Genomic DNA, 27,124 nt, shown 5'->3' with positions numbered 1-27,124 from the left:
GCTGGTGGGGCTACAGTCCATAGGGTTGCAAAGAGTCGGACACGACTGAAATGACTTGGCACTCACAGAGTGATCGCTTGAAATTGGCAGCAATTAAAATACATTTGACCTTGGAACAGCAAAAGGGGTTGACCTGAGTTAATTTATAGTTGGCTGCTATATCTGCGCTTCCTCTGCATCCTCACATTCAATCAGCCATGAGCCATGTAGTACTGCAGCATTTACTGTTGAAAAATATCTGTGTACAAGTGGATTTGTGTAGTTCAAACCTGAATTGTTTAAGGGTCAACTCTAGTTCAATCCCATGATTACATTTATAAACCACTCTGAATACAATAACCCAAGCTAAATGTTTGTTCAAAAATGGTCCTAATGGTAGCAGGCCTATTCACTCACGAGATTCTTTTATGTTCTGGGAAGAATTCGAGAGAGGAAAACATCTGGTCTCTGCCTCCAGGACCTAATGGGGGAAGGGGAGAGTAGGGTTGGGGAGACAGACAACAACGCCACACAGCAGGATGATGGGAGACTCTTGGAACGCGGCTGTTCTCATGGGGGAGGGTTTCCCATTCTTTAAGAGTGATGCCTACGGTCCATGATAAGTACTGTGAGACCCAAGACAAGACCAGCACAGCAGAGTATCTGGGTGAACCCAATGGCGCTGATTGCCAAGGAGGATGCTGTTGGTATTTTGGGGTGGGATATTTATTTATTGTGTGGGACTGTCCTGTGCACTTGTGTTCTTGGCCTTCACCACTAGTGGCCCATAATATCCCCTAATTACTGTGACAGTCAGCACTGACTCTACATTTCCCTGGGTGCAAGGGGAGTAATGTGAGGTCACCACTGCTGGGGGGAATCTGACCACCAGGGGTCTGGGGCCCAAAGCAGCTAGAAATCCTCAGCTCCCCACTACTTCCATGCTGGTGAAGCGGTGGGGGTGGAAGTGAAAGAGGCAGGAGTGGGAGGCCAGCACCAAGGCCCTGGTCGCAGGTCCAAACCTACCTGGCATCAGTACCTGCTGTTTGTAGCTGCCTAGCATGCACTTCCATTTCCTTTGGTTAAAGATTACCAAAACACCATTTGGTCTCTTCCCTGCTCTCAGCCCTCATAGTTTCTGTGGAGCTGAACCTCAGTTCCAAATGTGGCTGTGTAGGGCTAGCCTGGCCTATCAGAGCACCGCATTGCCCTGGCTAGAGTGCACTTCCAGGAGGGACCCAGACCTAACCAGAGCCCGATCAGGGGCCTTCTGCTTCGGGAACAGGCTGCCTTTCCCAGCCAGACTTGACTTCAGAGGTGGGGTGGGGGGTGGCTATGGCTGGCGCACCTTGAAGGGTGAACTTGCCTGAACACGGAACTGACACAGCAATGCAGACGGAGAGAAATGGTCTCTGGGGGCACGGCCTGCACCCTGGGAAGAAACCACATCTGGACTGAACTCTCTTTTGACTTCTACTGGAGTCCTTACCCACTCCTTTTGCTCAGGCCGCTTGGGATTAGGTTGTCTGACATTTACAACCAAAGGGGGCCTGATTAATATGCCAGAAAAAAGGAGCTAAATGTCTTCAGTCAGAGAACTGGGCTGACTGGACGCAGCAGCCTCGGGGTCCCTGGTCCCCCCACCGTGTCTGTGGGTCCCTTTTATCCTGATCTGCAGGCCAGACAGCAGTAGGACCCCACCCAACCCCAGCAGAAACCAGCATTCTTCTTCCCAAAAGCTGACTGCCCGGAGAAGGATCCTGGCAACCCAGGGTACCCTCTCCAAGTCTCCCAGTGTCTGCTCAGGAAGGGAAATCCTGGGATTGGGAGGTGGTGGGTGGGCTCCGGGATTCCTGGCAGCCTGCCTTCCCCCTCCTCCCACCCCCCACCTGCTTGCACAATCCCACTCGTGCAGTTGCAGGCAAACCTGCCTCCCCCAGGGCTGTCCTGCTGGTTCAAGCCTGGCCCCTTCTTACAGGCGAGCGGGTCACCTGGGTGCTCTGTGCACTCGCTCACTTGAGTTAGGGGTTGTCCTCATCCCCTCTGCTACCCACCCCTTCCTATCCTCTTGGGTAATGGGCTTCAGTGCATTCTCACCTCCCAACTTCCACCATCTGCATCCCCCTGGGTCCCCTCCCCCCTGAGGGGGCAGGGCACAAAATTAACCACCTCCCTCCCAGGAGCCCTTAACCGATGAGTGTATAAGTAGCACCCAACTTCCCCTCCAGGGCGGGGTGACTCTGAGGTATGTGTTCTGTTTCCTAGCACCGTGTTAGAAGGATACAGCTTCATCTGCCCCCAGTGGCCACTGCACCTGTCTCACACCTGTCTCCCCTGTTGGTGTTTCCTGGGATCACCTTGAACTAAGACTTCTGCCTCGGCTGGTCCAGGAACTAGATGTCCAGACCCACCAGGCACTGGCTGGGGGCAGCTATGTCACCGGACAAACCACAGGGTTGCGAGCCGCGCCTTGACAGGCTCTGAACTTCCCCCATCCCAGGCGAAGCTGAATGAAGCCACTTCCCAGGGACAGAGTTTTCTGGTGGTGGATACTAGTGCCCATTGACTAGTTACCTTAGGTACTGAATTAAGTTGCCTAATTCCTGCATTTAGAATAGGAAAATCTGAAATCGTTTCTTCTGAGAGTGTGTGCAGAGACAGTTGCCTCCCTTGGGTCCGTGGCCCCCAACAGGAAGGGCAGGATTCCACCTTGGTTTACCTGGGGGCGCTCACAAAGTCACCAAGACCCTCACATTTCCCTACCCATTTGCTAAGACCAACTTTTGTGTCTGTAGGTAAAATACACTAAAGAAACAGACTCTTTTTTAAATTTTAAAATTTTTTTTGGTTTTGTTCTATTTTGGTGACAAGAGAGATCCTTGATGGAAAACTGGATCTGTAAGAAAAATAAGGACAGAGTCATTAGCTTAGACAACACTCTGTGACCCCAGAGTTCTGATGGCTTTCCAGTTTTATGGCCTCAGGGTGAAGGTTTAGCAGCTAAGATCCTCCTGTGAGAAAATAAATAATTTAGGATTAAAATTTCTTCCACTCATCACCTTCCCTCTTGCTTTTGTCCAAACTCAGAGAGACTTTGCTTTTTTCCCTTCAGGCTGTAACGACCTTATGCAAAATGCCTGGCAGGAACTGGGCTTGGGCCATGTTAGCACCTTCTGTTTCCTCCCCCTGTCCCCTGGGCCCCCAGCAGCTAAGATGAGGCCTCTCTCCCCACAGATGGAAGGCTGTGGTGGTTTTACTATACCCAGTGCCCAAAAGGAGAGCGGGAAGCAGCTGATTGATTTTAGTGCTGCGTCATTCACTGGTGGGATGCAGCGAGAGTGGCTCACCAAGCTTTTGGAAAGAAAGTTCTGGAAACTTCTTTCCCTTGAGAGGAGGCTTTGCCACTGTCATCATATGGTTCCTCACTCTCTAGGGTGAGGATACCCAACTGCCCATCTCCCTCTTAGAAGGTCTAAGAGCTGAGTCTCTGAAGCGCAGGATGACTCGGCAAAACCCCGTAATTCCTCCCTCCTCCAACCACCAACACGCGCATGCGCACTGATTCACGCGTCCTCAGGGCGGCTTTCAGTGGCTGAAATACTGAAGTCAGAGAGGTCTCCAGGCCAACAGGTCTGCACTTGGCCGTTCATCCTGCACTGCCTAACATATCACCTTCTTAAAACGCTCTTGCCCGCCATAGTCGGTGCTGCTGCCTGCTTCTCCCATATCCACTGTCACGTCTTTTTTCCTGGCAGGGGCCTCCTTTGGCTGGCTACGCCCCTCCTTGTCCCTCCTTGTCCCCCCTTGTCCGTAGGGGCAAGGGTGTGGGGGACATCTAGACCGGTCTAATCCAGTCACGAAAATTCACCCCGCTATGCTATTAATTTGCTTAAGAAGGAGCAGGAGACCCAGTGCAGGGGCTTGTCACCCCCAATGAGGGAGCAAGTATTCCAGGAGTATTCCTGGGGACAGATTCTTAACTCAAGAAAAGACCCAAGGGGAGGTGGCCTTTTCCCTTGCTTCTGGCTGTCAGGGTGTGCATGCGTGCTGTCGCTTCGGTTGTGTCCGACTCTTTGGGACCCTATGGACTGTAGCCCACCAGGCTCCTCTGTCCACGGGATTCTTCAGGCAAGAATACAGGAGTGGGTTGCCACGCCCTTCTCCACAGGATCTTCCCCAGCCAGGGATAGAACCTGCATCTCTTAGGTCTCCTGCCTTCGCAGGCGGGTTCTTTACTACCAGCGCCACCTAGCTTTTTAAGGTATGAGGATACAATTCTGAGAGCTCCTCCAGCCGTCTGCCCAGGAGGGGAACTAGCCAGCCCAGTGCTAAGGGTGTCAGAGCCGGAAGCTGGAAAAGTCCCCAGGTGTCTGATGACACCGTTGAGTTAACCAGCTCAGACACTTGCCGGCTGTCCTGTTGTTATGTGAGATAATCTCCTTAGTATCATTTTGAACGGGATTCTCTGAAATTGGCGGCACCAAGTAACCTAACTCATAATCCACTTGTAAATCAAGTCGTAAAAGGCCTTGTGGGCATTTGGAAACCTACCAGATCCCACTTTGATTTTACAGCTGAGTTAAAAAGAGAGGCGTCAGAGTGATGCCATTGGTAGAACACTTCCCAGGATTTAACCACATGAGAGAGGTAGGTAACCTTCGTTCAGCTGTCAAGCTAAGAAATTTTATCTTGAAGCAGTGAAAACTCTTTGCACTTGAAAGGGTCTGCCTGGAGCGCAGCTGCTGAGCAACAGGATGCCTGGCAGGTGGGGGGCTCCATGAGCACCAGAGTTGGCCCATCCAATCTAGAGGCAATGAGACTCGAACCCCAGTGCTGGTTCAGGGTCCTCCCACTGTTCACTACATGAATGGGGATGGGTCCTGGCACTAGTGTGGGGAAGCACACATCTGTCTGTCCACGTTTGGCAGGGAACAGGAGAACAAGCAGAGAGAAGCAGCTGGAGCCTTACCACCAGAGGTCACAGCTCACCAGCTCCTCCCACTGAGATACATCTCTGTGACCTTTCCAAGTGTGGACATTTGTTGACCTGACCCTGCCTGCTTTCCTTACCTCTGGAAACCTCCTCAGATCCCAGGTGCCTGCCTAGACCCAGAGAAGACCAGGAGCAGGTGTCTACTCCACAGGGTCTCCCTTCACTATCGGACTTCTCCACGTTGGCCCTCTGCTCTATCCATCTTTCCTACATCAGCTATTGCTAATGACCCTTATGTTCACAGCTAAGACCTGTCCTTTCCTGCGAGCTCCCTCCATCCTTTTACCTACTCGACATCTCCACTTGGCTGTCCAGCAAAAATAACAGTAAAACAGAACTCTTGATTTCTATCCCTTGTGCCTTCATCCTCTTAGAGTCAACTTTGAGGCTTCCCTTTTCCTCATTGTTTCATCCAGTCTACCAGCCAGACTTGCTGGTTCAATCCCCACACTGTCAAGTGAAGCCAAGTGAAATCCCTCAGTTGTGTCTGACTCTTTTGGACCCCATGGACTGTAACCTACAGGCTCCTCCATCCATGGGATTTTCCAGGCAAGAGGACCTCAGTGGGTTGCCATTTCTTTCTCCACAGGATCTTCCTGACCCAGGGATCGAACCCGGGTCTCCTGCGTTGCAGGCAGATGCTTTACCGTCTGAGCCACCAGGGAAGCCCACACTGTACCTGTTCACTTATCCCTCCACAGCCATAACCCTGGTCTAAGCACCGTCTTTGCCTGTCTAGACCAGTGCAAGTGAGTCCTACCTGGTCTTCCTCCTCCATTCCCATTCTTTACCCAATAGATACTGTGGTTGTTTTGAAATCAAAACCAGGAGCTTGAGATATTCCCGTTTGAGAGGAAGATGCATGAGTTAATATTGGGTTGGCCAAAACGTTTGAGGTGTTTCGTACTGTTACGGAAGATCTTGAACGATCCTTTTGGTCAACCCAGGTGGTGCTAGTGGTAAAGTCCCCGCCTGCCAATGCAGGAGACATAGAGACTTGGGTTTGATTCCTGGGTTGGGAAGACCCCCCTGGAGGAGGAAATGGCAACCCACTTCAGTATTCTTGCCTGGAGAATCCCATGCACAGAGGAGTCTGGCAGGCTGCAGTCCATAGGGTTGCACAGAGTTGGACATGACTGAAGCAACTTAGCATGCACGCAATAAATGTAAAGTGCCCAGAAGTGTGCTTATGTAAGGATTTGCTGTTGCTCTGTAGCAGAGGCTGTCTACCACATCTAGAACACAGTGGAAACTCCAAGACCTTGCCTGACCTTGGTCTCCCCTAAGGTGGCATCCTGACCCCTAGCTCTTAGCCATATTGGCTTCTTCTCTGGCCCTAAAACTTAACATTAAGAGTCTTTCCTGCTTCAGGGCTATAGGGCTTGCTGTTCCTTCTGCACAGAATGCTCTTCCCTCAGATCCGCATGGTCTGGCTCCTTCTGCCAAATGCCCCTCAGTTCAGAGAGGTCTTCACAGAACAGCCAGGCTCTGGCAGCGGCCCCTCCTGCTCACCCCACCTCTGTCTGCTCTTTGTCAGATCCACCTTATTTCCTTGACAACATTTACCACCAAATCAAGTGATCCTGTTTATTCACTGACTTGTCCACAGTCTGCCTGCATCCACTAGAATGTAGGCTCCCCAAGGAGAGCTCTTGTCTGGCCTGGTTTACTCCTATAGCACAAGGTAGGTGCCCAGGAAATATCAAATGAATGAATGCATTATTTAATTAACAAACACTCCCCACCATGTGGACTCTGCCGCCTTCTAGCTTGGACGGCAGGTAAGTGTGTGGGCCTCCATCTGAATTGTCCCCTCTGATCTCTTCGCCTGGGGACCTAGGCTGGCCTAGATCCACAGACTTTACCAGACCTCAGAGTCCTGAGTCTAGCCTCGGCCTGTTGGTGGACTTGGCTGTCCACGCCCTACTGCATCGTCACGTCTCACAGCACCTGGTGTGGTGCTAGGCACATGGCCAGTACTGACGTGTGACAGCCCAGCTGACCCACTTGCATAGCTACATGGGGAGGGGTGTCGGGGGGACACTGGGGAGCCAGGTGGGAGATACCATGGCCCCAGTGGCTATTAGTTCTGGGCTTCCAGAAAATGCTTCCCTGCCCCCTACTGATGGTGCCTGCATCCAACCGTCAGAACCCTCAGCATCTGCTGAATGACGGGGGAGTTTACATCACAGCCTGGCCCTGACAGAAGCAAGACTGGAAGTGAGTCTTGCTTTAAAACACATTTAAAACACATGTCAAGCAACCAGATGCCAGTGAGTGTGGATCTCAACACTGGTTCCCAAACAGTCACCAGAAGAGCAACTTGACAGAAGCAGAGGGTCTGGAGAGGCAGCGCCCTCTCCTCACGATCACCAGGCATGGGCTCTGGGGCTTGGGAAGGGTTCTGTCTCAGGCCACTACATGGGCAGGGGCACTGGCACAGTCTCCCTCTTCTCCAGGGAAACCATGGGACGGAGGACAGAGGGTCTGTCTCTCCCTGGGAGGATCCACCTGTCCTAACTCTGTGTTGGGAAAGGGGCCTGCCCTAGGGAGACAGGGGAGTCACCACTCAGAGGAGAAGAAAGAGGCAGAACTGTGTGATGTTGGCACACTGCGTGGTTTGAAAGTGATGGCAGTGATGCTGGGGTCCCAAAACAAACCCCACCCGCCAACTGGACCCCCACCGGCAACATACACACAGCTTTAGGGCTGGAGTGGAGCCTGGATTCAGTCTCTGGGGAGGCTTGTTAACTTTGCCACCAATGCAAACTCTCAGTTAGTCCCAGGGAGGTGACCTAGTCCCGGCAGGGCAGGTTTCCAATCCACTCCTTCCTCCCTTCTCCTCTTCTCCATTCAATCCGCAATCTGCACCCCCCTTCACTTCCCCTCTTCCTGTCTCTCCTCCCATCATCTCCCCATCCCCCAGGGCTCAGGGCTGGACACACACCCCTCATGGACCACAGACACTCTGAGTAGCACTGGACACTGCAGTCAATAATGTGGAATCACTACCTATTCCTGTGGTCTTTCAACCCTCTGGTTAAAGAGGGTCTCGGTGTGGAGCTGGCTAGTCTCAACACCCAGCACTTGTCAAGTATCCTTGAACACACAGGACATGGACATCAAAGTTGAGATTTTTTTCAGGCATCCCGTCAGCCAGAATTCCAGGACATTTCATTTTTACAGTGTTTATATTTCCTGTGAATCTTTTAATGACAAAGCATAGGATTTTGCATTTATGGCCCATTTGAAGATAATTTGGAAAACTCAGCTGTGGCCACAGGACTGGAAATGGTCAGTTTTCATTCCAATCCCAAAGAAAGGAAATGCCAAAGAATGCTCAAACTACCGCACAATTGCACTCATCTCACACACTAGTGAAGTAATGCTCAAAATTCTCCAAGCCAGGCTTCAGCAATACGTGAACCGTCAACTTCCAGATGTTCAAGCTGGTTTTAGAAAAGACAGAGGAACCAGAGATCAAATCGCCAGCATCCACTGGATCATCAAAAAAGCAAGGAGTTCCAGAAAACATCTATTTCTGCTTTATTGACTATGCCAAAGCCTTTGACTGTGTGGATCACAATCAACTGTGGAAAATTCTGAAAGAGATGAGAATACCAGACCACCTGACCTACCTCCTGAGAAATCTGTATACAGATCAGGAAGCAACAGTTAGAACTGGACATGGAACAACAGACTGGTTCCAAACAGGAAAAGGAGTACATCAAGGCTGTATATTGTCACCTTGCTTATTTAACTTCTATGCAGAGTACATCATGGGAAATGCTGGACTGGATGAAGCACAAACTGGAATTAAGATTGTCAGGAGAAAGATCAATAAGCTCAGATATGCAGATGACACCATCCTTACGGCAGAAAGCGAAGAAAAACTAAAGAGTCTCTTGATGAAAGTGAAAGCGGAGAGTGAAAAAGCTGGCTTAAAATTCAACATTCAGGAAACTAAGATCATAGCATCTGATCCCATCAATTCATAGCAAATAGATGGGAAAACAGTGGAAACAGTGTCAGACTTTATTTATTTATTTTTGGCTCCAAAATCACCGCAGATGGTGACTGCAGCCATGAAATTAAAAGATGCTTGCTCCTTGAAAGGAAAGTTATGACCACCTAGATAGCATATTAAAAAGCAGAGACATTAATTTGCCAACAAAGGTCTGTCTAGTCAAAGCTCTGGTTTTTCCAGTAGTCATGTATGGATGTGAGTTGGATTGTAAAGAAAGCTGAGCGGCGAAGAATTGATACTTTTGAACTGCGGTGTTGTAGAAGAGTCTTGAGAGTCCCTTGGACTGCAAGGAGATCCAACCAGTCCATCCTAAAGGAAATGAGTCTTGAATATTTATTGGAAGGACTGATGCTGAAGCTGAAACTCCAATACTTTGGCCACCTAATACGAAGAACTGCTGCTGCTGCTGCTAAGTAGCTTCAGTCGTGTCTGACTCTGTGCAACCCCATAGACGGCAGCCCACCAGGCTCCACCATCCCTGGGATTCTCCAGGCAAGAACACTGGAATGGGTTGCCATTTCCTTCTCCAACACATGAAAATGAAAAGGGAAAGAGAAGTTGCTCAGTCGTGTCTGACTCTTCGCAACCCCATGGACTGCAGCCTACCAGGCTCCTCCATCCATGGGATTTTCCAGGCAAGAGTACTGGAGTGGGTTGTCACTGCCTTCTCTGTATGAAGAACTGACTCATCTGAAAAGACCCTGATGCTGGGAAAGATTGAAGGCAGGAAGAGAGGGGGATGACAGAGGATGAGATGGTTGGATGGCATCACCGACTCAGTGGACATGAATTTGAGTAAACTCCAGGAGTTGGTGATGGACAGGGAAGCCTGGTGTGCTGCAGTCCATTGGGTCGCAAAGAGTCGGACATGACTGAGTGACTGAATTGAACTGAACTGAAGATAATTGCATTTAAGCTAAAAAGGAAGCTAATTTAAAGAAAATAAGTGATCAGCTGTAAAACATAGCTTGACTATATTCTGACTTCTAGTTTACAAATTTCTCATCTACTGATGTTAACAATTTTAGGTTTTAATAAAACTATAGTGTCTGTGGCAATAATTTTGTAATGCATAAAATCACTATGTTGTGCATTGTAACTAATGGAGCATTATAGGTTAATAGTATGCTGCTGCTGCTGCTGCTGCTGCTGCTGCTGCTGCTGCTAAGTAGTTTCAGTCGTGTCCGACTCTGTGCGACCCTATAGACGGCAGCCCACCAGGCTCTGCCATCCCTGGGATTTTCCAGGCAAGAACAATGGAGTGGGTTGCCATTTCCTTCTCCAATGCATGAAAGTGAAAAGTGGAAGTGAAGTTGCTCAGTCGTGTCTGACTCTTCGCGACCCCATGGACTACAGCCTACCAGGCTCCTCCGCCCATGGGATTTTCCAGGCAAGAGTACTGGAGTGGAGTGCCATTGCCTTCTCTGTAATACTACTCTACAAATATTTGAAAAATAAATTATATTATAGCTTTCAAAGGTCAATAAAATTTGGGGACTACTGAGTTAAAAATGATGGTGATGATGTAGCTGCTGCGTTGAGGTCTTTTTTGTGCCAGATGCTGCACTGTGTTTTACACTCATTTTTCACCTTGTCCCCCACTTAATGTGGGCTGTACTATTATTATCTGCACTGAGCAAGAAAATGAAGCATCAGGAGTTAAAAAACTTGTCCAGGCCCCAGAAATACTGGGGGTAGAATGGGGATCTGATCCCAAGGTTTCCTGCCCAAGCTCACACCCATGGGTGCTGCCAGAAGGAGATTCTAAGATGAAACGCTTTAGCTCAGGCACCATCTTCAAACGCCCGTCACTACCATCTTACCCAGGGCCTCCCAGGTGGCGTTAGTGATAAAGAACCAGCCTGCCAGTGCAGGAGATATAAGAGACGCTGGCTCAGTTCTTGGGTTGGGAAGATCCCCTGGAGGAGGGCATGGCAACCCACTCCAGTATTCTTGCCTGGAGAATCCCATGGGCAGAGGAGCCTGGCGGGCTATGGTCCATAGGGTCGCAAAGAGTCAGACATGACTGAAATGACTCAGCACAGCACACCATCTACCCAGCCCGTGAGCAGCCCCTGAGGGCTGTACATCCTTTAGTTGATCCTCACAACCACTGCCCTTGAACGTGCTGTTATTCTCCCCACTTTAGAGATGATATCGACTCTCACAGAAGTTAAGTAATATGGGCCCGAACACCCAGCGACTTGGGAGTGGAGGCCAGACTAGAACCGTCGGCTCTAACTCCAAAGCCAGCACCTTCCCAACGATCTCCAAGATGATAACAGCAACAAGACTCCTGGCCAGCTCTCTGCCCTCTAAGCATCCTGTCTCATGCTCTCAACCATCTCAAGAGGAAGGTTTTGTGATGTTTCCTGTTTTCAGATGAGGAAACCGGGGATCTCAGCTGCTGTGGAATTTTGCAAAGCTTAAGGTACTTCTCTGCTCTTTTATGAATGGTCCCATGATCAGGCAGCAGAGCCTTTGAGGAGATGGCGAGCTCTCCCTGGAGCTTATTTTCTGGGTTGGGCTTTTGAGCATCTATTCCCACCACACGCCCTGCTGTGGCTGCTAGAGGTCTGGAACTGGTTGCCAGTGAGGAAGGATGTGGGAAGGGACAATTAGGGAGTTAGGGATGGACATGTACACACTGCTACATTTAACATGGATAACCAATGAGGACCTACTGCACAGCACAGGGAACTCTGCTCAGTGTTATGTGGCAGCCTGGGTGGGAGGGGAGTCTGGGGGAGAATGGATACATGTATATGTATGGCTGAGTCCCTTTGCTGTTCACCTGAAACTAACCACCTGAAAGTAACTATTGTTAATCGACTATACTCCAATATAAAATAAAAAGTTGTTTAAAAAAACAAAAAAAAAAGCTCCCATTACCACCTCCCCTTCTCCTCCCCTTCATCACTTATTAAGCTTTCATGGCACATGGATTTGACAATGGGGATAATTATAGGCAGGAAGAGAAGGGGATGACAGAGGATGAGATGGTTGGATGGCATCACCGACTCAATGGATATGGGTTTGAACAAGCTCAGAGAGCTGGTGATGGACAGGGAGGCCTGGCGTGCTGCAGTCCATGGAGTCGCAGAGTCAGACACGACTGAGCGACTGAACTGATAATTAAAGGTGCTCTCAGTGCCTGCTCAGATCCTCTTTGTGGGCTTGCACATCCACTGCCCAGTCCTGTGAATCATGAATGCTATCTGCTGACGGCCCAGAGCTGCCTCCTTCCCCAGGAACTTGTCCTCACCCAAACGCGAGCCACGTTTTCACAGACACGCTCTCCCAACCTCTCCCAGTAGCTAATGACTGACTCACAGAAGAACAAGAAAGGCCAACCCTCTTGCCTCAAAGCTAGACCCCCTCTGGGTGTCATTCAACCTCCAGACCTGCCTGGACCAGGCTAAGTGGACCTCAGCTGAGACCTCACCTTGCTTTGCTCCGTCCCCTCCCTCTCTGGCCTCCCTCACTCTTTTTCCCTCACTAAATCCCGTGCACCCAAATCCTTGTCTCAGGCTCTGCTACTAGGGAGCCCAGCCTGAGACAGGGGAGGATCCAAGATGTTGCATAAGGCAGGCTCCCTGCCCTCAGGGATCTTGTACTAGAACGTGGAGACAGGCCACCTATGTACGTAAAAATCATGCACAGTACAGGATGGAATAGTCTGGAGAGAACAGTGGTTTAAAAGACAGGAGAAGGTTTCTGTGGAACACGAAGTTCACAGAGGACAAGAAGGGCTGGAAACAGTGGGAACCGCAGGGAGAAAGTTCGGAGGAAAAGCTCCAAGAGGTGTAGGATCCCCTGGCTCACCTCTCCTGTCTCCTCCTAGCTGGTGTCTGTGAGGAGAGGAACCACCCCAGGTCAGCAGGGAACAGGAAAATCTCTGTTTTGACGATCCCAACAACGGGTCTAGCATTGTCCATGGGTGTCCAGGGCTGCCCAAGAGAGCCATGCCAGTAGGCCCTGAGGCCAGAAATGAGTCTCTCACTCTCAAGTTTCCCCTGAAAGGCTGGGGGTCTTGGTGCCCCCATAAAGACCTCCTCCTTTCAGAGAAGGGACAGATGCTCCCCATGCTACAGGGCTGGCGAGTCAATGGGCTTGAGGATCACTCTGCAAAGGGCCACAGGCATGAAAGGGGTCCACGTACCTGCCGGACTGCGGGCCTGGGGACTTGCTCACAAAGATTCAAGGATGTAGTAGGCAGCTCCTAGTGCTCCCAGAGCCACAGCAACAGTTCCGAGGGCTCGGAGCACGCGAATTACGATGAGTGGAATGTTTTCTTGGAGGTCTTCTGCAGAGTAAAGCAGAGAACCCATGGGTTGGGGGCAGCTGGGCTTTAGTGCTCATCCCTAGGCAGGGGAAAGTGGAAAACATGAGGATCACAGGAACACCCATCACCCCGCTAAAGGTCCTCCTCTCAAGGGAACACAGCTCCTTTCACCTCTTTCCGTAACGCTCTACCACAAGACTCCCTCCAGGATCCAGGGATGGGCTGGCCTGGGATGCCAGCTCCCCTGGACACTCAGAGAGATGACGACAAGGTGTTTAAGGCCGCCATGTGCCAGGCCCTGTGCTAAACACCTCCCTCCCACCCAGTGTCCTCCTCAAGCTTCACAACCCCCTCTGTGGAGGAGTCCTACTGCGTAGCTCTGTTCTGGAGATTAGGCAACTGAGGAAGCCATATTACACCCCCACAAAGCGGGTGGGAAAGGACAGTGTACGATGCTGCTAGTAAGTATGAGGAAAGTGAAAATGAAGTCCCTCAGTTGCGTCTGACTCTTTTCGACCCCATGGACTTTAGCCTACCAGGTTCCTCCACCCATGGGATTTTCCAGTCAAGAGTACTGGAGTGGGCTGCCATTTCCTTCTCCAGGGGATCTTCCCAACCCAGCGACTGAACCCAGGTCTCCCGCATTGCAGGCGAATGCTTTACCAGCTTAGCCGCCAGGGAAGCCCATGACCTGCTGAGCAGGGCAATTTCATAAACAGAAAGATGAGTGAAGAACCGGGCCCTGGGGCAAAGGAAGCAGGCAGCTAGGGCCCTGACCTCGAGGGGAGGAAAGGCAGGCCTTCCCCCTTGGTCTGGTGGCCACGGAAGGAGCACGGATCAGACACCATGTGGACGGCACAGTTTTTAAGGGTACAGTTCCCTGTTCTGGTTTCCCTCACCGTGCCTAGCATCCTATGCAGAGGAGGTTTTCCTGCTTGGTGGTTTGTGAATCCATGGTGCTCCTTGGCACCAGATGGATGAATGTACTGAGTGGAAAGACAGCTGATCATGGCAATGGGGGGGGGGGGGGGGGGGTGGGGAGACCCTTCCTAGCCAGGACTTACCAGGTAGCAGAGCATTTTAGCTCTGGCATGTTCTCCCAACACATCTGGGTATCTGTTTGCCTCACTTCACAAGGCTGAGAGATGCTGATTTTCAAGAATGTACAAGAGAGGGGAGTTGGTGGGGGAGGGGCTGGGAAGAGGATAGAATGGAGATGGGGGTGGATGGGCTCTGCTTTAGGGCGGGTGATGCCCAGCTGGAAGACGTCTCCTGTTGGACGTGTGTGAGATCTGAGTACAAGTGGGGCTGCCCTGGCTTCCAGAGCTGGGGGGAGGTAGAGGTCCCGCTCCAGCCCTTGTACGTAGCCCTGCTGCTGCTGCTGCTAAGTTGCTTCAGTCGTGTCCTACTCTGTGCGACCCCATAGATGGCAGCCCACCAGGCTCCCCTGTCCCTGGGATTCTCCAGGCAAGAACACTGGAGTGGGTTGCCATTTCCTTCTTCAATGCATGAAAGTGAAAAGTGAAAGTGAAGTCGCTCAGTCATGTCCGACTCTTCGCGACCCCATGGACTGCAGTCCACCAGGCTCCTCCGCCCATGGGATTTTCCAGGCAAGAGTACTGGAGTGGGGTGCCATTGCCTTCTCCGTACGTAGCCCTGCGCCACTGCAAAAGCCACTGGAGAAGTTCCCTGGACAGGTGTCTTCCCACCAGGGGAAGTGGCAGCCACCTGGGGGCTTCGTGGGAGAGGAAGAGAAGGGTGAGGCGGTGGGGGCCACTGGGTCAGGGACAGACCCCTGTGGGCCTGCCAGGAATAGCCTGAGACCTGTTGAAGGAGGGGGAGGACTTCCTCTCAGAAGGGGTACGTGACTTACATTCACAGATATCTCTAAATTCTGGGGGAAGTTCACATGCGGGTCAAGAACGGGAAGCTTTTGCCCATGGCACAGGCCATGGAAGGAGGCGGTGGCCTGGCAGAGCGTTTAATCACCGAGCTTCTGAGTGACAGGGAGCTTGTGACGCGGGGCTGTGGGAGAGTGTGTTCTGAAGCAAAGAAGAATGAACCCCAGAGGAGAGAATTGGCACCCCTCTGTGCAAGTGGGTCCAGGCAGAAAAGGCCAGAAGTCCCACCCGAGGAAGCAGCTTTCCTCTGGGCCCTGGAGTCCCCAGTGGAGCCTGAGTGCATGCGTGTGTGTGCTCAGTTGCTTTAGTCGTGTCTGACTCTTTGCGACCCTGGGGACCACAGCCTGCCAGGCTCCTCTGTCCATAGGACTGCAAATACGAAGTGGGCCCAAGATCCAGCACCCCCCAGGGGCTGCAGAACCTGTAAAAGGTGAGGAGGTTTGGGAATCCTCTCCCTGACATGGTTGGCCAGGCCCGAGGCAGAAGGACATCGAAGATGCGGCTGTGGCAGAGGCCCAGACGACGCCAGCAAGCAGAGCTGCCGGGACAAAGGGAACAGGAACAGAATGCGCGCGGGCCCACTCGAATCAGAGGCCCTGCTGGACAGAGAAGGAGAGAGGTGAGGGGTGCACTGCTGCAGGAGGTGTCCACGCGAGGAGCAGAGGCCTGTGCAGAGGAGACAGGAATGACTGCTTGGGGAAATAATGCACGCTACCTGGGAATAACACAGAGAACAGCCATGTAATAGCTCACATCTGGACAGTGCTCTGTATGGCATTAGCCATCGCATCTCATTGTCAGCACTCCCCGATGGGGAATATTGTTATCCTCAGGTTACAAATAAGGAAACCGAGGCTCAACAAATACCAAAGATGTGCCCTGATAGTAAGGAGATGGAAGAATCCGGCTTCAGCTCAGGATTACTAACTCGCAATTTGGGGCTCTTTCCACGGAATTTGAGGGAAGGGATGGCAGCAGAGGACTGCCCGTCCTAGGAGAGGTGGCATTGACATTCCTGCACTGGAGCAGCCACGTTCTGTTTTTCTGGAGCTCACAGATTCATCCAGAAGACAACCACTCCAGTGGACCGTCTTTGAGATCCTTTCCCAAGCTCATCTCCCATTGCTGTCCTGAGCGGCAGGTCCCAGAGGAACTTGGAGACAGCGCCCTCTGCTGTTTCACAAGAGGACTCTCGGATGGATCATTCCCTCCTGTGACTACTTCCCTCTTGGCTCCCTCTTCCTTTTTTTTTTTTAAATTTTTTAAAATAATATTTGGCTGTACCGGGTCTTAGTTGCAGCTTGCAGGATCTTTGATCACTGTTGTGGCATGTGAGATCTTTAGCTGCGGCATGTGAACTCTTAGTTGAGGCATGTGGAATCTAGTTCCCTGGTCAAGGATCGAACCCAGGCCCCCCTTTTTGGGAGCTCAGAATCTTAGCCACCGGATCACCAGGGAATTCCCTGTCTTGGCTTCTGGACTGAGCTGCCAACCCTAAAGCCCAAGAAGCCAGTGATCAACACCCATTCTGCTTAGACTTGCCCACGACAGAAACTTTTCCTGGAAAGGGGAGGGATGGGATTCTAAAGATAAGATTTTTTTTTTCCTTTTAAAAGACTGGGGGAAAAAACCAAACAAACCGGACACACAGTTTCCATTCCATAAAGTTTACCCCTTTGAAGTGTTCAGTGGCTTTCAATACACTCATGAATGTATGAAACCATCATCACTAATTCCAAGCTTTTCCATCTTCTCCCAAGCCCATTAGCAGCCCTGCCTATTCTCCACTCCCTGCAGTTCTGGGCAATAGATTTGTCTACTGTGGACATTTCATAAACGGAATCCTACAATAGGTGGGCTTTTTCGAGACTGCCTTCTCTCACTTAGTCTAATGTGTCTGGGGTTCATCTGTGTTGCAGCACGTATCAGCATCGCTCATGTCTTTGATTTTGGCTGCACTGGGTCTTGGTTGTGATGGGAGGGTTTCTGTAGTTGTGTGTGGGCTCCAGAGCATGCAGGTTCAGTAGTTGTGGCATCTGGGCTTAGTTGCCCCAAGACATGTGGGATCTTAGTTTCCCTGACCAGGGACGGAACCTGTGTCCTCTGCACTGGAATTTCGATTCTTAATGGCTGGACCACCAGGGAAGTCCCCATCATCCCTTCTTATTGCCAACTAGTATTCCATTGCACGAATATACCATGTGTTGTTACCCATTCATCATTTGATGGTCATTGAGCTGTTTCCACTTTTCGGCTATGATGAATAATGCTGCTGTTTTAGTTCTGGTGTGGATGTATGTCTTTAATTCTCTTAGGTATATACTCAGATCAGGAATTGCTGGATCAGACGGCGACTTCATGTTTAACCCTTTGAGGAACTCCTGGACAGTTTTCCATGGTAGTTTAACCATTTTACATTCCCACCATCAGTGTGAAAAGGTTTTGACTTCCCCACAGCCTCACTGAGGCTTGAAATTGTCCATCTTCTTGATTACAGACATTCTTGTGGAAGACTTGTATTTTCTTGAGCTACAGTATTCTCTGTATATGAAAGATTTGTATTTTAGAATATGGCATCCTTTATTTAAAGGTCCTCATCCCTTATCACCAACATTCCTTCCCACTCTGGCTCCAAGGGAGACAATTCCTTTGGCAGAAGAAGAGTGGGTGTCCACTGTAACCATGGATGAGCCTCACCAGTTCCCGCTTTGCCTCCGCCACAAACAGAACACCAACCTGGGGGTGAGCCACACACATTCATGAAAAGATGTGCAAATAGCAAGTCTTGTGTTCTACAGATCAGTTCTCGAGGCCATAATCCAGAAAGGTTTATCTCAGTGGTTGACGATCATCAGTTCAGTCGCTCAGTCGTGTCCGACTCTTTGTGACCCCTTGGACTGCAGCACTCCCGGCTTCCCTGTCCATTACCATCTCCCGGAGTTTACTCAAACTCATGTCCATAGAATTGATGATGCCATCCAACCATCTCATCCTCTGTTGTCCCCTTCTCCCGCCTTCAATCTTTCCCAGCATCAGGATCTTTTCCAATGAGTCAGAACATCAGGTGGCCAAAGTATTGGAGTTTCAGCTTCAACATCAGTCCTTCCAATGAACACTGAGGACTGATCTCCTTTAGGTTGGACTGGTTGGATCTCCTTGCAGTCCAAGGGACTCTCAAGAGTCTTCTCCAACACCACAGTTCAAAAGCATCAATTCTTTGGCACTCAGCTTTCTTTATAGTCCAACTCTCATATCCATACATGACTACTGGAAAAACCACAGCTTTGACTAGATGGACCTTTGTTGGCAAAGTAATGTTTCTGATCATAGCATATACAAAATTTAGTATCATACTCAAAACATTTCCATATGTTAATGGATTGATTCCTAGCCACAGATACATTGTTGTCACAGCCATACTTAGACTTAGGACTCATCCTTACTCCTCTCATTTATTTTATGTCCACACAATCTGAGAGGGAAAGCTGTGGCCCTGGGAGTGTGGTGGGCTCAGGACCACAGAGTCACAGGCACTGGCTCAAGGTGGATCCAGAAGCTCAGAAAGGATGTTCTTCCTCCTAGGCAGACCACCAAACCTTTCAGGATCGGAAGATCATTGCTGTAGCTGAGGGAGGATTCTAAAGTCAGAATAGACTGAAGTTCCCCTCCTAGTGCTGCCAGCAGCTGCATGAGAGGCAGCTGTTACACTTGCTTGAGCCTCAGTTTCCCCATCCATAAAATGGAGATGATACTAGTATCTCCTTTATAAGACTGTGAAATAAGATCACTTGGCTGAGTCAAATGTCAGTGATAAATGTTAGCTATTACCATTATTAGTAGCATGGTATTAACCAGACCGCTTCCTGAACTCTGTTCGAGTTCTCTCGACACAATCCCATGCTCATTCAGACTCTGGCTACCCAAGAAGATGGGGGACCACTTCCCCGGACTGCCATTCTATTTTCAGACAGAGCTAATCGTTGGATACTTTTTAAAGTTGAGCAGAAATCTACCTTCTACAGTGCCTTCCATGGATGAGTTGCCAGATTTAGCAAGCAAAAATATAGGACGCCCATGCAATATTCAGGACACACTTATTATTTATCTGAAATTTGACAGGGTGGCCTGTATTTTATCCGGCAACCCTATCCATGGGCCCTTAGTTGGACATCTGAGAACAACGTAGGGCAAATCTACTCATATCTTCCAGGTGACAGACAGATAACCTTCAATTCCCTCAACCAAGTCTCCTACACCAGAAGGCTCTTGCCTCCCCCGATTCCTCTCAGCTCCCCAACCTGGACTATCTTCCTTGGACTAGATTGTTAGGCATCTTTTAAGCACACAAACAGCCTGATGAGGACAGAGTAAAGCAGCATGACCGCCTTCCTTGTCCTTCACTGGATTCTTCTATTAATGCAGCCTTGGTGTTTATTTGGGTATGTATGGCTCCCAAGGAGCTAGTACTACCCACCGAGCCATGGTGAATGTTAATCTGTCTGAATACCCTGTGGCTGTCTTTAGAGAGGCTCATCATGGTAAGGAATGACAAAACCCAGGAATCCTGGTCTCTTGGGTAAAAAAATGAACCCCAAACCCTTCACCCTCATCCTCACCCACACAACTTCCCACTGCACAGGTCCAGAATTCACATTATCAGTACATCACGACCCAATCAGAAGAGTTATCAGCCTCTGGGGCAGCCCTGGGATCCATCAGCAGAAAGCCTAGAACCACTTGAGCAAGAAGGCTGCCCACCTGCTTTCCTGGACTGAGAGGATGCTTTGGATTTGGGGTCTGGAGACACGACGTCTCGAGCCGAGTGGCTGTGGCTGACTTCTGGAGCTGGGAGGGCTCGGGGTGCAGGCTGCGGGGGGGTAGAGTTGCTGCTGGGCTGTGAGGTGCACCCCGAGCTGGGCTGCTGCGTGGTGGGCCCTGGGCTGGGGGGCGGCAGGGCGGGCGCTGTGTTGGGCATCAGGGGGGCCGACCCGGAGCTGGGCAGCTGCGAGGTGGGCTTGGGGCTGGGTGGTCGTGGGCTGGATCTGGAGACAGGCTGCTGGGAACTGGACTCTGAGCTCTGCTGCTGCGGGGTGGATTCGGAGCTGGCGTGCTGGGAGGCGGAGCCCCGGCGCCTCGTTTCTGACTTCTTCCTCTTGCCCTTCTTCATGGTGGACCCTCCTGACCTAAGCGTGCACCTACATGGAGCTGCCTAATGTCCCGGCTCCCTCGCCGAGGGGCCGTGTGCCCCTGCCCTGGGGGAAGGCTCTGGCGTCCGTCTGGGCTGAGGCCCTGAAGCAGAGTCACCCACCCGCCTCCTGTGAGGTCACAAAAGCCAGGGTGGCCCCCACAGCAGGGGCTCTGGGGACAGTCTTTTCTGTTGACACCTGCCTGCTGCCCTCCGTCCTCCTTGGCTCCTGGAGGTGCCCACACACCTGGGCACCTGGTTAAGCCTGGCCTCTGAGCCTGTGGCAACTTTGACCCTGCGATTCTGCAAACTGAGACCCTCCTTTGGGCACCTGCCTGCTGGTGTGTCCCTGCGTCTCTGTGCACTATTCCCCTCCAAGACACCCTGGCTGAGACGCTTGCTCTATCACTGGTTTTCACGAAACCCCTACCCCCTCCAGACAAACAAACCACTTCACCATGCATTTTGTGAATTTTTGGTAACTAAAGATGTGAGGGTCCATGGAAGATCTACAGCTTTTGACTGTCTCACTGTCTGCTTCCCCACACTAGATTATCCCGTTTGGAGTGGCTTCCCCCTTCTCCCAAAGTCGGCTCTCCTCACTGTGGGAAAGGACTTGGGGGGGGGTTCCCCAATTTTGATAAGAAACGTTGCAATGGGGAAAAGAATTTCCACAAAAACATAACAGCTGTTTGGAAAAATAAACTTTCCTGAAACTCATTACACTGACAATAGCAGTTGCTGTTGTTCAGTTGCTAAGTTGTATTTGACTCTTTGTGACCCAATGGACTGCAGCACGCCAAGCTTCCCTGTCCTTCACTACCTCCTGGAATTTGCTCAAACTTATGTCCATTGAGTCGGTGATGCCATCCAACCATCTCATCCTCTGTTGTCCCCTTTTCCTCTTGCCCTCAATCTTTCCCAGCATCAGGGCCTTTTCCAGTGAGTCGGCTCTTTGCATCAGGTGGCCAAAGTATTGGAGCTTCAGCTTTAGCAACAGTCCTTCCAGTGAATATTCAGGGTTGATTTCCTTTAGGATTGACAGGTTTGATCTCCTTACTGTCCAAGGGGCTCTCAAGAGTCTTCTCCATCACCACAGTTCAAAGGCATCAATTCTTCAGCACTCAGCCTCCTTCATGGTCCAACTCTCAGACCTCTACATGACTACTGGAAAAACCATAGCTTTGACTCCATGGAACTTTGTTGGCAAAGTGATGTCTCTGCTTTTTAATATGCTGTCTAGGTTTGTCATAGCTTTCCATCCAAGGAGCAAGCGTCTTTTAATTTCATGGCTGCAGTCACCATCTGCAGTGATTTTGGAGCCCAAGAAGATAAAATCTGTCACTGTTTCCACTTTTACCCTATCTGTCATGAAGTGATGGGACTGGATGCTATGATCTTAGTTTTTTGAATGTTGAGTTTTAAGCCAACATTTTCACTTTCTTCTTTCACCCTCATCAGGAGGCTCTTTGGTTCTTCTTCACTTTCTGCCATTAGAGTGGTATCATCTGCATAACTGTGCTTGTTGATATTTCTCCCACCAGTCTTGATTCCAGCTTGTGATTCCTCCAGCCCAGCACTTCATATGAGATACTCTGCATAGAAGTTACATAAGCAGAGTGATAATATACAGCCTTGACGTACCTCTTTCCTGAGTTTGAACCAGTGCATTGTTCCACGTCTAGTTCTCACTGTTGCTTCTTGATCTGCACACAGGTGTCTCAGGAGGCAGGTAAGGTGGTCAGGTAGTCTCATCTCTTTAAGAATTTTCCACAGTTTGTTGTGATTCACACAGTCCGACAATAGCAGACCATCTCTCAGACTCCCAACTCGTCGTGCCAATTAGGAGACTATGATTCTTTCTTGAAGTTAACAATGTGATCTCCATTTTAGGACAGAAGAGGAAACAGGATGTAAAAAGACAGCCTTAAACTTCATGCTTGGACTGCAACACAGAACATATTCACAGTAGGATACTCTGCCATGAATGTGTCACTAGTTGGGTGAGTTTTTGACTATTAACCTTGAGAGTCTGGGGGATGATAATCTTGCCCCAGGATACGGTTTAGAGTAGACCTTTTACAGTTTAGGGAGAACCCCCATGTAAGGCCAGACCTGACATGAAATATAAAATGACAGGAAATATTTTAAGGATTCTAGAGCCTGAAAACATGTTAATGATTCCCTTTTTGCAAAAGAGAAACTGAGGTTCAGAGAAGTTAAGTTACCTTCCCAAGGTCACACAGCTGGTTGGAGGCATCAATAAGTCCCATTCAAGGCTCTTTCTCTTAGGGAGTCAGATAATTATACAAGCCTTAAAATTAATGAATTTTAAGATTCCTCGAGAGGACTGATGAAAACAAAGGCACAAAGGATTAGAAATGAAAGGAGGCTCAGATCAATAAAGCTGGGTTGACTCTGATTCACCCTTGGCGTGAGGAGGTTCACAGAACAGGTGGGTCTGCAAGAAGGTGGTAATTCTCTGAAGTCAAGAGCAATGGATCTCTCAGCAAGGGATTCAATTTAGAATCAGAGAGACTGGAGACCTGAGTTGGGAACCCTGTCCTGATTTAGCAGTCAGGTCAGGAACTCTTAAGGCATTTATCTCTGCACAATTTGATTTTCAGGCACCGATGGGCTTTTGACTGAGGGCCTCAACTTGGTTTACACCATCATTTCTCAATCTCAACCCTATTGACATTTTGGGTCAGAAAATTCTTTGTTGGGAGGCTGTCCTTCACTGGAAGTGGTTTAACAACATCCGCGGCTTCTGCCCATGAGATGACAGTAGCCATCACCCTTCTACCCAAGTGGTGACAACCCCAAATGCTTACCAACATTGCTTAATGTCCCTGGGATGTGGTGTGTGTGAGAGAGACAGGGGGAGGGGCACGGGGAGAGAGAGACTGAGCACGAGACGTTGCCCCTGGTTGAGAACCACTGGTTTAAGTGAATTAGCGATGGGTAGACATGGATGGGTGGGCTTCCTACGTTGCTCAGTGGTAAAGAGTCCGCCTGCCAATCAGGAGACCTGGGTTTGCTCCCTGGGCCAAGAAGGTCCCCTGGAGAAGGAAATGGCAACCCACTCCAGTATTCTTGCCTGGAGAATCTCATAGACAGAGGAGCCTGGCAGGCTACAGTTGCAAAGAGTCAGACACGACTTAGCAACTAAACAGTGACAGCGAACGGACACATATGGGTAGCATTTCCTGGTAGCAATGAAAGAAACATTCCATTTCACATCAAAAAGCCAAAGAGAGCACAGAAAACAAATCCCTGTACCCCAGGAGGGTGATGAAGGGAACACAGAGGGTCAGGCTTTGGGAGGAGTGAGGAGTCTTCCTATGGCCATGGAGAAAATAGCAAGGAGGGCCCAAGAAGCAGGATGATGGCACCTGTGGAGTAAGAGGTTGCCCCAGAAGGATGCGGAAGGATAGCACTACTGCCAAAACATCTTCTGTTCTTCCAAGCCCGGAAGTCTGACTCTACAACACATGACTCTGTAACAGTGAGTCACAACTCATTGTCCCAGGCTCATAGGCCACCTTGCTGCTACCCACGTCCAGTTCCAGCTGTTGGTGAGCCCAGGAGGTCTAGGAACACTTTCTTGCATTTGTGGAAGCATTTCCCCCCCGCCCCCACTTGAGCCCTTCTCCCTCTCAGAACACTTCCCAACATCAAGATCCACCTCAAGTGGACATCTCGTAAAGCCTTTCTTGGGATCCCCAGTGAAAAGTGTGATCTCTCTCTCCCTCTGAGTCCCAGGTCACATTCTGTGTGGTGCAAGAACGATTTCTATGCTTGTCTTCTCTTGAGTTCCCCACTCCCGGGCTGTGGAGACTGAGGACGGCCAGAGTCCAGAGAAGGGGCTCAACAAGCTGCTTGATGGACACAGAGCACAGGGAATCGCTGACTGCAGGGCGGGCATGGCTGACGGGGGACAAGGCGCCTGGGAACCGTGCCACCAAGAGCTTGGTTTCAAAGATGGAGTGGGTTTTTCTGGGCTTGCCTGAGGATTCCCGTTGGAACAGTCCCCAGGCAAGAGGCTTTCCTAAGCAGCCAAGCTGGCCATGGGAAAACCTCGTGGACTGTTTAGGAGAGGGAGGAGAATGGGCCTAAAGGGATGGAGCTAGGTGGTCAGGACGAGGTCCTGAGCAGAAGGTCCCTGACGCTGCTGGCCCTGACGCTGGTGCATCCGGGGCACCCAGATCAGGCAGTCACCATTTGTCCCGAAACTAGCATCTTAGAGCTCGAGGGCACCACAGATGCCAACTGACCCTTCACCCCCACATGTCAGGAGGGCAGCTAATCAGCAAGAGGGGACAACCAGCTTTGGTCACCCGCAGAAGGGTGGCATAGCCTCCGTAATGGAGCCTTGACTACCAGCCCAGAGCACCTCCTTCTTCTGGACTGATGCCCCTGGAGGCATTCTAGGAGGCAGAGGCATTAGGTGCTCATTTAAGAGCCCAGAGCCCTCAGACCCATGGATTGATTAACCTATAGGTCTGGAACCCTCCATAGGGTCTTGAGGGCTGGAGGTAAGAATCCCGAAGTGAGGGAAGGAGGAGGGTTACTAGGCTAACACAGGGCTTTCCTTGTTGGGTTGTTGTGAAGATTAGTCGTGAAAAGCCCTTAGAACAGCGTCTGGCTCACCATAGGCATGTTTTTATTGTAGTTGGGATTCCTTGGAGGAGAAGACTAAAGAATCAAATAAGAAATGGTGGATTTGGAGAGGAGGGGGTGGGCTCGGGAACTGGAGACTCCCAAATGAGTACCTTAGAAAAGCGGGATTGGCAGCCGCGAGCAAGGGGGAAGAGGGTCCGGAGGACTGGTGGGAGGTTTAACTACAAATCAGTTCCAACGCTTTTGACCAGAGACTGCCTCAGCGAGCGAGCCACCTGGCGTGAGAAACCCAGTTCATCTTTACCCCAAACGAAGCAAGTGGAGGCATTAGGAGAGGGACCGCGAAATCAGGAATTTGTTTACCACTTGGGCTTCCGTGGGCTTCCCTTGTAGCTCAGTCAGTAAAGAACCTGCCTGCAATGCAGCAGACCCGGGTTGGATTCCTGGGTTGGGAAGATCCCCTGGAAAAGGCAATGGCACCCCACTCCAGTATTCTTGCCTGGAGAATCCCATGGACAGAGAAGCCTGGTAGGTTCCCAGTCCATGGGGTTGCAAGAGTCAGACAGGACTTAGTGACTAAACCATCCCCACCAACGGCTTCTCTGCTGGCTGAGATGGTAAAGAATCCGCCTGCAATGCAGGCGACCCAGGCTCGATCCCTGGGTCGGGAAGATCCCCCGGAGAAGGCAATGGCTATCCTCTCCAGTATTCTTGCCTGGAGAATCCCATGGACGGACCATGGGGTCGCAAAGAGTCGGACACGACTGAGCGTCTAAGACTTTCCCTTTTGGGACCAGCAGGGTCGGGACTCCCTCTGTATTTGCACTTTCCCACCCCGGGGGCGCACCTGGCCACCCGGTGTTCCCGCCCCCTGCCCTCCCTCGGGCCCCTCACCATTCGTCTGGGTGGCCCGATCCACGAGGTGGACGCAACCCGGCGACGCGACCCTGTGCGCTCCTCCGGCGGCGCGCTGGATGTCCAGGGTGCCCTCCGCGCGGCGCGGGCAGAACACCGCCGTGTGCACCTCGGCGGCCGGGCTGTGCCGGGCGAAGGCGCCGCAGAGCAGGCTCTCCATGCGAAGGCGCGCCTCAGCCTCCTCTTCGCGCCGCGGCTGCACGATGAGGCCGAAGAGCGCGGCGGGCGGGCTGCGCTCCCGGGCGCTCACCTGCTGCAAAAGCAGCTGCAGCCGCGGGAGCTGGGAGCGCAGCGCGGACGCGCGGCACAGCACGAGGAGCAGCCGTGCGCCGGACTCGGGCACCGCCCGCTGCCGTCCCGGGTCCCGGCAGCCCGGCGCCGCGTCCTCCGCCCGCCCCGAACCCGGGGTCCCCGCCGGCGCCGCCTCGCACTGGCGCTTTGGCGCGTCCCTGGCCTTGCACGGCTCGTACGGCTGCTTCTGCGAGCAGCGCTTGGACTTGGCGGCCGGGCAATCGGCGCCCTGCTTCCACGAGCTCTCCCCGGAGCGCTTGAGCCGCCCCCTGGCGCAGTTGCTGGAGTTGCTATGGCCGCTCGTGGCTCGAATGGACGAGGATCGGGAGGGCGGATCGGTCGGGCCCTGCTCCAGAATGTTCTGCAGGGTCACACAGCACTCATCCTGTTTCCAGAGTTCGCCCAGCAGCACCACCTGGCCGTGGCCCTCGATGCACTGGGTGGGGCCCTGCTGCTGCGGCTGGGCCTTCCCTTCCCCCAGGGCCCTGGAGGGCTGGGCCCCGGAGGGCTGGGCCCCAGGCTCCATGGCCGGTCCGGCTCCCTTGCCCCTCTGGGCCGGGGCCTCCGATGGCCAAGGGAAATACTGCCCTTCCCTGGGGCATGTCACAATACCCCTGCGCCCTACCTCTTCCCGTGTGGCCAAGGGCCTCTGCCAGCTGTTCCTTGGAAATTTTCCAATACAGGGAAGTTGCTGCGGGCGCTGCTGGCACGCTGGCTGTGATTAGTTTCGCAATCATTTTGTGTGTCTTTGGCGTCAAGCTAACAAGTCCGTTTACCCATGGATGGATCATTATGTCCAAGGCTCCAAGTAAAATGGATTTCTGTGCATTTAATAAAGCGGTGGGCCTAGATGCTCACTGCACCTGGAACGTTTGAAAAGCAGTGAGGAGCAGAGAGGCTGGCTCTATCTAGGTGGCTGCACCCT

At 51.4% G+C, this 27,124-nt stretch overlaps 1 protein-coding gene across 4 annotated transcripts in view; it reads right to left on the bottom strand.

Moving 5' to 3' along the window:
- Window positions 1-26,751, bottom strand: part of SPATA3 (spermatogenesis associated 3) — a 45,610-nt gene extending 18,859 nt beyond the window's left edge. For 3 of the 4 annotated variants that reach the window (XR_009599662.1, XM_042244393.2, XM_060411353.1), the window contains exons 1-2: window positions 25,888-26,751; window positions 13,162-13,305 (exon numbers count right to left, since the gene is read on the bottom strand). Coding sequence is in view for 3 of the 4 variants with exons in the window: in XM_042244393.2 (XP_042100327.1) it covers window positions 13,190-13,305; window positions 25,888-26,725 (954 nt within the window). In the remaining variant the exon portion in view is untranslated. Of the gene's footprint in view, window positions 1-2,798; window positions 2,876-13,161; window positions 13,306-25,887 lie in introns of those variants that run through there. The other variant, XM_042244392.2, reaches the window with a different exon arrangement.
- Window positions 26,752-27,124: the final 373 nt, after the last annotated feature.

This window comes from Ovis aries, chromosome 2 (assembly GCF_016772045.2).
Source record: "Ovis aries strain OAR_USU_Benz2616 breed Rambouillet chromosome 2, ARS-UI_Ramb_v3.0, whole genome shotgun sequence".
NCBI lineage: Eukaryota > Metazoa > Chordata > Mammalia > Artiodactyla > Bovidae > Ovis > Ovis aries.
This window is presented reverse-complemented; position numbering and strand designations above follow the sequence as displayed.